The sequence below is a fragment of the Oculina patagonica genome, chromosome 10, assembly GCF_052425735.1.
Source record: "Oculina patagonica isolate OP01 chromosome 10, crgOcupat, whole genome shotgun sequence".
NCBI classification, from domain to species: Eukaryota; Metazoa; Cnidaria; class Anthozoa; order Scleractinia; family Oculinidae; genus Oculina; species Oculina patagonica.
Window position 1 is genome coordinate 1,289,362 of NC_135767.1, and position 11,872 is coordinate 1,301,233.

The 11,872-nt window shown below is 37.9% G+C and overlaps 2 protein-coding genes across 2 annotated transcripts; both read right to left on the minus strand.

Moving 5' to 3' along the window:
* Positions 1-2,438: 2,438 nt before the first annotated feature.
* Positions 2,439-3,965, minus strand: LOC144628002 (melanocortin receptor 3-like). Its single transcript, XM_078486041.1, has one exon. The coding sequence runs from the start codon at positions 3,871-3,873 to the stop codon at positions 2,911-2,913; it is 963 nt and encodes a 320-aa protein (XP_078342167.1). The 5' UTR covers positions 3,874-3,965; the 3' UTR covers positions 2,439-2,910.
* Positions 3,966-7,846: 3,881 nt separating this feature from the next.
* On the minus strand, positions 7,847-9,914 carry LOC144628031 (uncharacterized). The gene is made up of 2 exons (XM_078486083.1): positions 9,778-9,914; positions 7,847-8,602 (listed from the first exon to the last, which is right to left on the minus strand). Exon 2 carries the CDS (start codon positions 8,596-8,598, stop codon positions 7,915-7,917), a length of 684 nt encoding a protein of 227 aa, XP_078342209.1. The 5' UTR covers positions 8,599-8,602; positions 9,778-9,914; the 3' UTR covers positions 7,847-7,914.
* Between the last annotated feature and the right edge of the window lie 1,958 nt (positions 9,915-11,872).

Sequence of the window (11,872 nt, forward strand, 5' to 3'; positions counted from 1 at the left end):
TTATAGAACAGCAATAAAGTAAAGCGCGCACGCGCTGATTGGTTAATTTAGCGTCTACAATTTGTTGTTTCTGATTGCTTTATTGGGTTGCTTCTGGGTGAAGCTTTACAAAAGTTATCAAAAAACTCTTCTGTACAACATCATAACATTACAAAAACTCCAATTGAGTATTTGTGTAGTCGCAATTAACCTTTTAAGCTTATTTTCCAAATAGGGGAGCCTACAGTTTTGTTTCCAAAAAGGCGATTACTTCGTCAGTCGTTCGTTTTTTCATTTCTGTCCGTACCAGATATTTCTAGCTTCTGATATCTTCGTCTCAGCTACGGTTGTTTATTCAAACAAGCCAATCGATATCTCAAAAGTGTAATAGCCTGAATAGCCGGCCACTTGAAAGAAGATTTCGCTCAAACCTGCCACAATAAATTGATCTGTCTCGAATTCAAAATGGTGCAGGCGTTGGCGGCGAATGCTTGACTGATAAGTATCCGTTTTAATCGGAAGAAAATGAGAATATAAACGGAATTAATTGGCTGAGAATCTGTTTATTATTAAACCAGTCCCTTTATGTTATTTGTATCCATTTACGTGTCTTTTTGCTGATATTAAGCTGCCGGATAATGTCAAACACATGTATGCGATAAAAAATATCGATTTATGAAGTTTCCTTTTGCACTTCAGTCAAGAGATAAAAGATTAAAAAGAACCTACATATTGAAAATTCAAACCCTTAGCTACTGTAATGACGAACGATCTAAACCATTGTATTTTTATCTTCATTTTTTTCGCGTGCACATTTTAATATCCGTCCTTTTTGTCAATTGCCTGGAAATAATATTAACTGAAAAGAACACCTAAGCTCATGGATATGTTTGGGTAAAAACACGATTTATATCAGTAATATCTTGTACGTGATGATACAAAATAGAAACTCTGAAAAATAAATGTTCTTAAAATAAAAAATAACAAATTTGGAAAGTAATGGTAATTAAGTCAGTACCGGTTACATCATTTATTTCTATTGCACAAGTTGTAGTAGTGTAGTACCGACTCCAAGTTTCATGCACACAAATTATGTTACTTTATCGGCAGTGGGTTTGGAATGGCATTTTTGTGAAAAGGAATCGCTATATTTATATATTCCAGGTCCGTACCCAGATCTTTGCCATAAACGAGGCAACTTTTTTTTGGTTTTGGGGTCCTCCAAAAATTTTTTAATTTTTTTTTTTTCTTTTTTTTTTTTTTTTTTTTTTTTTATAATAATTTTTTTTTTTTTTTTTTTTTCAAAAAATTTTTTTTTTTTTTTTTTTTTTATAATTTTCGGCAACCCCCCCCCCCCCCCTCCCTTTTTAATTTCTTATTTCTAAAGAAGTAGGGAGAGAACAAACAGAGTTTCACAATACATTCTGGAAGCTTTTCTTCAAGCATGTACTTGCTCTTCAAATGCAGTTAACCGAAGGACATGATTGCTAATTGCCTAGTAGCGTTTCCTTTCGATTTCACCGTTTCACTAACAGCCCATGGGCTCCAAATTAAAGCATTTTCCTAGAGTTATTATAAAGAGAGCCACAAGTTTATTAGTGTTGTACACTATAGATTAAGTGTTACCCTCTTTAAATAAAGATGATATGTCATTTCCAAGCCCGTCAGATTCTCCGTCAATCTTCTTGTGGAATCTTCTTCCTACAAAAATTCTTGGTTTTGTACAAAACGATGAAAAAACGTTTAAATGGTAAAAACATAAAACTGATATGCATTCGATGGAGGGGTTCGTTCGGTCGTTCGAATTTGTTTAAATTCCGAATTTTTTAAAGGTTTCTGTAAAAAATTTCTACTTGCGTTTATCTGGCTTTGATCTTTAAGATCTTGAAAATTATTGTTTATTCAAATAAGCTAGTCAAAAACTTAATAAAAAATTCTCTAGCACAAATTATGCTAAAAAACCCTCACATTTAGATCCTTGGAGATATGCTTTTACCCGGCAAGCTGCTTTTATCCGCGAAACCAAAGAAAATAAGAAAAATTTCTTTAAATTAAAACTTGCAATATTTATTGCCAAAAAAGCTATAAGTCCTTTTTGTTACAGTTCTACAAACTTATTTGTCCTTTTGGCCAACTTAAAATAAATTAAAATGATTAAAATTACATTTGAAAGATGGGTTCCGGCTTAAAATCCGCATGATTGAAAATGAAAGAAAAAAAAACGCTCAAGTTACATTATGTTATCTGTATTTTCTCTGAATATATGTGTGCAATTCTTTGTCGCTTTTGTTGTCTGGGAATAAAACATGCAAAAATCAATCACTAAACACAGTCATCGGCGTATTTTGGGGAAAAATGTTATCAAATGATATAAAATTTATAACATACATGTGTGTAATGTACGTAAAGATAATAAGTGGTCAACCTCAAACAGAAAACTTTCATTAGTTTTATTGCTGGTCTCTTGAAGTTATCCCATCTCCTTAATAAGACATATATTGCAAAATTTAGCATTATACTTTACTTCCACTGCTGACAAGTTTGCTCTTTTTAATTAATTACACAATATCTACACTCTATATTCAAGACACGTAAATGCAAACTAATCGTACAGTTTTGAAATAACTTCGGAAGTTACATGTCAAACTTTGGAACGTCATGTAAACCGCACGATTCTATCTCCTTAAATGGCCATCAAAGAAACCGCGGTGTTGATAAACGGGCAATCAGAGATTTCTCCTGTCTTCCGCCGCAAGTCATCTGCAATATTTCTCAGAATAAATCCAGATCGCGTGAATAATATAGATAATATATAAACAAACTTTTTACTATTATCTTTTTTTAATATTCAAATGTCACAATATTTCAAGTGCAATATATCGTGATGTCTGAATCCACGTCGCTTTAGTTCCGTGCCGATTTCGCCGCGTTTTATTTCTTTTCAAAAACTTTTCGCAGTATCCTTTCAAGTGCTATCCGAAACCGCCAACTCCTCCAGTAATAAACGTAAGGGTTCAGGGAACTGTTACAAAACGCCACCGTGTTTACCCAAGGAAAAGCGCGTTTTGCTTTTAAGAGGACGGCGGGCGACGCGCCAACGTTGAAGAAAAACGGCAAAACGATGAGCGGCGTGATACAGAGATAAAACGCGCCAACCACTACAGCAATCATGTAAACAATCTTGCGCTCTTTAGGAAAGCTCTTCTGTGAAGTCGAGAGTTTTTTCGCTGGTAGCTGTTTCTTGATTCGCTGATGTTGAAGTCGCACAATGTAAAATGTCCCCGCGTACAGAACTGGTATGATCAGCAAAATTGCTATTACAAAGTACTGTGCTATGTGGCGCGCTTTTCTAAAAGAAGCCGCTGGAGCGCCAAAACAGATAGCTATAAGCCATGTTATAACAATAGCACTCCAGATTATACGGTCAGGGATGAAGAAACTGTAGCGGTGAAGAAAGTACAACGATAGAAAACGCTCGATCGAGATTGAAAAGAGGTGGCTGACTGATACAAGCGTTGAGACCCACGTCACAGCTTTTCTGATCATGTTGAGATGAGAGGGCAGCAATTCATGTAAGAACAGAACGTACATAGGCTGCGCAAACACGCAAACAAGTAAATCAGCCACTGCTAAGCTTGCGATGAACAGCTCCGCTTTAGGCCGTCCTAGGAAACGAAATTTCATCACCACAAAGCACACCATAAGGTTGCCCACAGCACCAATAAGGCTGGCTGTCGAGTTGATTGCTGTAAGAGCCTTCATTTCCGAGGTGCTTGGACCAAATTGAGGTCTTGCCGCACGTGTAGGGCCACAAATCGAGGAAACGACGCTCGAGTTAAGGTCGTAACTTTGTCGTTCCACCGTGCAATTTGCGTCGTTAATCGAAGTTGTCATTGCAGGTTAAGGTGCGGTCGCCTCTGCTGTAGACTTGATTTTCACGCACGGAGATGTGTTGTGTTCAATGCACTGTCCGTTTGTGACGAGATTTCTTTTTATCGAATGGCCGAATCTTTTATAATGGTGATTTCCTCTGCATGCGCACAACCTCGAGGCCGCAACGTTATGTAACAGATGGCTTTAAATACGAACTGATGACATATCGTCAATATATTTCTTAATGTGTTGTTTTCACAAAGACGGTGTTTTTCAAAATACGGATATCTCTCCTGTCATTTCTGCTAAAGAGATAGCATTTCTTATCAAAGATCGACATCGGTTTTTATGCGATCTCGCCAGCCAATCAAATCATTGATGTATTTGCTTCGCCTTCGTATTTACTTCACTCCGAGAGTGGGCTGGCATTGTTACACAAATACAGGAAAGAGCAAAAACAAATAAGTATAATGTCAGATTTAAATGGCTCTATCAAAGCTGTCTGAATTATATTTATTGTAAAAAAAAATCCTCAATTGGAGCTGCAGTTTGCAGTGAAATAAAATCAGAATCAAACTATTGCTTCAATTCACGTTTCAAATTGTATTACTTTGCATTTAGCGTGGAGATATAAACTTATGAATACAAGCAAAAGTTGCGAAATCTGAACCTTCCAGATGTTGTGACACGCGAGTTCGAAATACATTATCCTATTTTGCTTGTTATGCAAAACTAATTTACATGTATGTACCTGCAGAGCTTTGAACGTTAAAAGTAAGTAACAGCTTTTCTGGAACGCTGTTGAACAATGCGTTTAACACCGACAAAAAAACTGATATGTATTTGAAAAAGACACTGTCGCATGTTTTATATGATTTATTAGTGCTTTTTAAAGAAACGAAAAAAGAAATTAAAAAAGGAAACAACGAACAACATAATTCCCCGTAGCTTATTTGCGCTCCGCAAAATATTTTGTAACCAATGAATTTCCTACAGATTTTTTTGTATTTGTTGGGAAAAATGGTTGTTTTTGCAACTGATTCGATTTGAGTGATGGGTCTTATAAGCCCTCTCGAATAATCTCATAAATTAAATACCTAATACTTCAAAATGTGATGGAAATACTTGGATAGAAACAAAGTAATAAGTGATAAAAGGATTGCTAAAAACAGCTGTCGCGCGCCTTATGGAGTCATCTCGTAAGTTGACGGGAAAATGGAAGGAATAATATTATTTCTCAATTTCTGAAAATGTTACGCAAACGAGAAAGGTTAATTAATCCTTACTTTAAACAAAACTTAGGCCCCGTCCACACTGACCCGGGTAAATTTGAAAACGCCGGGTTATTTTTTCCGTCCAATTTAAAAAAAATTTTTTTTTTAAGGTTTTCGTAAAAAATTTTGGGGTGGCCGGGAAAAAAAAATGTTGGGGCGTAGCTGAAAATTTAAGTTCATGAATGTTAGCATGGAATTCAAAATCATTTAACTGATCAAACACATGTGGGTATATGTGGGTTTTATTAGTTGTGCATGCTGTTTCTGAGTTAATTTTCTTATTGTATGGAATAAGCCATATGAAATATAGATAAATTAATGATTGTAAACAACTTTCATTCGGTAATTGGATTTCTTAGCATGCTGTAACAAGATTTCTGGGACATTTCAAAAGATACCGGTTAGCTAAGCCTCGCTTTTGCAACTTTTGTTCATATTGTATCATATTGTAATCCACTTCCTTTTTAAATAATGAATGCCGCCCTGCCGGACGCTGTTCTACATGTATACAAGACCGACAGCGCCAACAGCATGAAGTATCCTTATTTTGTCACATTGGCGTAACTGCTTCGGAGAACTCGCAAGAATTCTCACGCCGGAGTTTTCAATTGGACAATCAGAATAAAAAAATTTCATGTATCGAGTAACAAAAAGGATTTTTTATCAAAAACGACATGGCCTTCTTCCGTCACTTTTTCAAATTGTTTTGAAGAGCCAACAGCATGAAGTATTCTTATTTGGTCACGATATTGACGTATCTGTTTCGGAGAACTCGCGAGAATTCGCACGAGAAATCAATCGGAGAATCAGAATAAAAAATTTTCAAGTATCGAGTAACAAAAAGGATTTTTATCAAAAACGACATGGCCTTCTTCTGTCACTTTTTCAAATTGTTTTGCAATCTAATTTGTTTTTCCTACCAACGGGAAGATGTAATTTATTTTGATACTTAATTAATCGATATTTTCCGCTTTGCACTATCTATAACAAACAGAGTTACGTGCTATTAAGTTGCTTGTAAGCATGATATCGGTTCTTATCGCACGGCCCTCTTACGGCTCCGTGACGTCATTTGAGTATCAAATATCCCACAGTATGACGTAAGCACGCATGTGATCGGGGTCTCCGAATTTCGTTTTTTTGCTTGGTAAACAATTTCCTTAGTGTTCAAAACGTAGTGACGAGACGTAAACTATAAAAGCACTTAAAAATAAGTCCGCCTACACTTCGTAGGTTAACTTGAATTGCGGCTCCAAACTGACCGCAAACGTCAGCTAGAATTCAATTTAATAAAGCGAGCAGTTCAGCACTGAAAGTTTTATGCCTTTTATCATGTTTTCATTTAAAATTTTCTTACTGATGTGAAGGACATTTCGTTACGGTATACATGAAGTTTGCGTACTTAGGTCATGTGACTTTTATCGCTGTTGGACGTTTTGCGACCACAAAAGAAAGTCGTTTACTAGATGTAGGGTCGTAATTCGTCGTAGAAATCACTGTAATTTAGTCAAGTTCTATTAAAATGGTTTAACTCGAAACCACTTACCAAAACAAAGTTCCTTGGATTAAAAATTGTCATTGAGTATGTTCGCGGAAAAATCTTTGGCGCTCGGTCGCTCAGTTCGGATTCCAGCTACCCTTCACTGAGGCAACAGACCCAGACCCAGGTTTAGAGGCGTGGTGGTTGGAGCTTCAAGGCCACAAAAACAAAAAGTAGCGTTGGCTTTTTGCGTTTGACTGCTGTGAACAGCACACCTTTTAGGCCCGGTTCAGACGCCGTACTTTTCATGAGCCGAACTCAATTCGAATTTGGACCTACCCAAATTAACAAAAGTACGCCTCTTGATTCAGACGCCGTACTTTTTGGCCGTTCCGAGGCCGTTCCTAATACAGTTCCAATAATTGAGGTAAACTGCTGGTAAAATACATTATAATAATTTGTGAATTAGGATCGGCACATGAAAAGTACGGCGTCTGAATCAAAGCCGTTCCAAAGGCGTTCCACAGGCGAAATTCTCGGCCAAGCCAGGCGGGAAGAACGGGTGAGCCGTTCCAAATTGAAATAGCCGTTCTAATTTGATTCAGACGCCGATCTTTTCACGTACTTAATTCATGGAATTAGGTTCGGCTCATGAAAAGATCGGCGTCTGAACCGGGCCTTAGAGTCAAGAATATTTTTAGTCTTGATGATGGTAAATAAAGAAAGATGGTAAATTTTTAACCTGTAGAGTTCTGCGTTGAAAATGTGATGGAAAAGAAGTTGTGAAAAGAATTCTTATAAACAACATCATATCGGACAAAAAACATTTTCTTAAAATATAAATGGTCTCGCCAATAGCAATATATACTGTCCCGTTCAATTTCTTTTGGTAAATATAGAAAATCAATTAATAATTAATTATTCTCGTCCTTGCATCTTGCTTCCTGATGGGTTCCTGTATTTGTTAAGTATTTCCTGTTCTTTTCTGTTAACGTCCAGGATAAGTTTTTGAGTCTCTTAAACTTTTGCTTGTATTTCAGCAAAAAAGGGAAATTAACGAATTCTACCGAACAGATCTCAGTTAGCTATTTTCATTAAGTATTAACGCAAGGCCCTTCCCAGGAAACAGAGGAGACACAGACTCGATAAATCGATTACCAGTACATAGTTGATATCATTTATTTGTCTTCCTCAAAATGTAGATACAATTTATTCCCCATGCCATTCTGACACAGCATCCAAAAGGTACTAAACTCTACTTTTATCATCAGCTTGTAATTGATGGGGAATGAAATGCTTGCTCCTTCTTCAAGCACAAAGCACGTTGACAAACGCATGCGTGTCAGGGTCGTTATGCGCTTTGCTGGCGAAGCGAATGTCACGTCCCGGGTCCAGCTCGTTGGTTGCACGGATCACAAGGCCGTGGTTAGGTACACCACTGCTCCAGCTCCTGACTGCGTTTGTTATGTCGAACTCCACGAAGCCCACGGGGCGTACTGGGAAGATTGTAACTGGAGTGCATTCCTGAGGGGCTGAATCTGCGTCGGTACAATCCAAACCAAGCCACGGAGTGGACCATTTAGCATCGGAGAGGCGCTTGACACGGGTGGCTTGAGTCTCCTTCCAGGCTTTTCTCACCATATGCACTTGCATATAGCGAGGGATGAAGGGGACTTGAGTGATAGTGTGCGAGCTGGGCCTGTGCGCGGTGAGATATTTCAAATACATCTTGGCAGCTTGAATGTTGGCTGCTGGACAGTCTTTGGGTAGGTCTTCAAACTGTACCAGGGAACGCTTGTTGGGATAACCCGGGTGCTTGGATACAATGAGGTACTTCAAATAATTTATGTTGCTTAGCCTTTCCAGCGTGACATCTTGTACCACCTCGAGCTTGTACACTGTACCAGCGCCAGTTTTGGTAATTTTCACCCCTTGCGTGACAGGAGCGAGTAACGCCATCATGAGAATGACTTCCGCGCCAATCATATGCATCACGCTGTTAACAAAGAGATATAACTTTATCAGATCCGCTATACTGTTTAAAGAATTTAACATTTTTTATATCATAGATTATAATAACATTTTTATATCACTTATATATATATTTTTGTATTGATATAAGTATTAGTGTAGTTTTTAGTTTTCAGCAGTGTCCCTAATTAGTATGGTGTATTATACCCAGGCTATAAGGTTTTGACACTTTAATTAAGTTCTCACTCATTCTCACTCTTTAGAAAACTAATTAAGTTGAGAGCAGGAAAGACGAGTTTATGAACTTCTCGCGCTCTCGCGCGACAATCTTTTTCTTTCGCGTTTCCCCTTCTCGCCTCACATAGCCAGACAAAAACTAAATCACACATAAGAGGATCGTACAGGGGGGTCTCTGACACGACTCACGGGTAGAAAAAATAATAAATCACGGATCACGGAGATCAAAATTTCATTTCCCTGAATCACGAAAATAAGCGAGTAACATTCTCTTTTATCCTGCTCTAACGTAAAGAAAAGTAGCAAAGAATGAGTGTTTGAAGAAAGTAAAATAGAGAAAGGCAAAAGAAAGGCTACATATTGCGTTCATTTTTCATTCCTGCTAGTTGCTGCTGCCTTACAAGACTGCGATAATTGTACGGAGATCACATTTGATGTTGTCACTCTTTATAAATCTCCTGGAGGTCTCGCGACTCAAAATCACGTGGAATAAAGTGGTTAAATCACGAATATCCGTTATTAATTGAAGTTTTTCACGGCTCACTAAAAATCTTTGGATCCCGGATCACGAAGGAAAATTTATTTAATTCACGTTTCACGGAAAATTAAATCAGCTAATCACGCATCACGAGAATACCCCTGTACGATCCTCACATAAGATAGTCGTGCTTCTACGTCTCGGAGTGTCGATTTCTTTTGCAAGGCTAAAAATTTCTCGGGCTCGCAAAAAAGATATCAGTCTCGTCGGATTCACCATTCGCCACCTCTGTATACTGTATACTGCAGCTAACGTGAAACAAACACGGAGCGTATCGTAACAGTCAATTGTACTTTGTATATGTTTGCGTTGTGTGAAACAATGGCGAGCGTAGCGTCTAGAAAGTTTCCAGATATCAACCATTCCAAACAAAAAACTTATGACGTCTCCCGTAAAAATTCCTACAGACAGTACAGACATAGTACCTTAATAAGAAGACTGCCTTTTCTTGAGTAAAAATTTGGTGCAACTTCCTCGTTGGCTTTGATCAATAAGAATAGGATGAATAAGAATATTATTCTTATTCTAATTCTCGACACGTACACACGTAACAACAGAGCAGGTATTTTTTGGTGGTCGCAGGTATAAACACTACAGTAGCAGTAATAAAAGATTATAAGAGTACGTTCAAAAGCTTTTAGTTAGCTTCGGTTTGCTAGATTTCGTTAGCCAAAATTTAACCTTGCTAACCGTTCTTGATGTTTTTAACGCTAATAGCTGCTAATAGTTACTGTACGCGATTTATTTCATAACATAATATTTGGAGATAAAGTTATTTACCGGTAATTGTATAATATATTAGTGAAGCTGAGTATATCACGACATAATTTATTTGTTCTCCTTTGGAATTTCCAGGGCTGAGACTCACTCATCTCAGCCAATAGAATAAGGATCAATAGGAGAGATCACATCACTTTAGTCAGCTAATAAGCTTCCTTTATGTTTTTCTCTAAAGCGTCTGGTTGCCTGTTACGTGACAATTCCATGTGCGTGATAGTTTCCATAAATTCACACTCTCGATGTTTATATTTTCGTTTAAACTTCCTGTAAAACATTTTAATATTTAATGTCAGAGAAAAATACCTTTTTTGAAAGTGGTATATTATTTCAGTCTTCTACCGTGAATCTCGCCAGAGACAAAATGCAGTCGGTGGACAAAAAATATCTTACGAGCGTAGAGTAGGAGGAATCGTATCACTTTAACCAGCTGCGCAAGCGCACGGAGGGGGGGGGGGGTGCAGAGGAGGGGATCTTATCCTAACCACAAACAATCCACAAAGGGACTGGGAATCAATACATTCTGATTGGTCCATGACAAGATTGACAGCTCGTTTTCTGCTCCAATTAACAACACGAAGTTTTTTGACCTGTCTCACATTTCAGGTATAAATTAAATTATAACATAGCTAGCAGAGCCGCGCAATCAAATTCAGTATACGTAAGCGTGCTCAAAATTTCGATGGAGCACGCTGATGACGTAATCGACAAGCGAAAATCTCACTGAGTAAAGCTCATACGCTGCGGGTGTTTTGCAAAAGCGATGACATATTATCTTCGGAATATGAAAAGTACATCCTTTCAATATTTTCCCAAGGATACGAGCTACAAGGTAAGCTGTTTCTTATTACGAGACGGAGAGCGAAAGAGAAAATAAATTTGATTTTGCCGTCAAAGTTGTTTGTGTGCTTTCCTTCATTCAAACAACAACAACTAACGTGCGAGTCTCGAAGGACGAAAATCATTTTTTTCACTGCCCTAACGTGGAAGAATGGGCCAACCATGAATGACAACAGCTCGATGGCACTAAAAACTAGCTGCCTGACGAAAGTTTTCGCGTTTTAAGCATTACTCCAAAGCGTCTACGGCTCTGTTGTGATTTTGCCGCTCGGGAAAAATTAACTTCATCGGGCGCTTCATTCAACTACCGTTTTCAAAAATGTTTATTTACATCAATTACAAATAAAATCGGTCCACAAAAATACTTAAAACTAAGCATGGAACCGAATTCTTTGACTCTTTTAACCCGTGGAATCTGTTCGGCTGTTCGAGGTTGTTTTGTTTTAATTTTCTTCCACGCGGGAGTAAACATTTTAATTTTAATTCAGCGAAAACTTGTCTCAGAATCAACAGCAGTATTTGCTGTTTTTGTCATTGTTTTTCTTCGCTCTGCCACTGTATAAACTTAGTCAATTTATCAGCCATTTGACACAAACTGCTCCAATCGTGTAAACTTGTACATGTGTAATTTATTGTTCGACCGCTAAGTTTATGTTCTCACACTGCACACAATAAACACAGTTTTTTTCCCGCGGCCGGTTTTGATGCACAATTCCACCCGCAATGTTATAAAACAATTGGTTCATGCTTTTAGCTGTGCTCCATCGAGTTATGGAGCACTTGGGAAGTTTGGAGAGCACTCAAGAAGCTAGAGTTGCCCTCGGCTATCGCCTCGGGCAACTCTTACGCTTCTTTCGTGCTCTCCAAACTTCCCGCGTGCTCCATAACTCGATGGAGCACGCT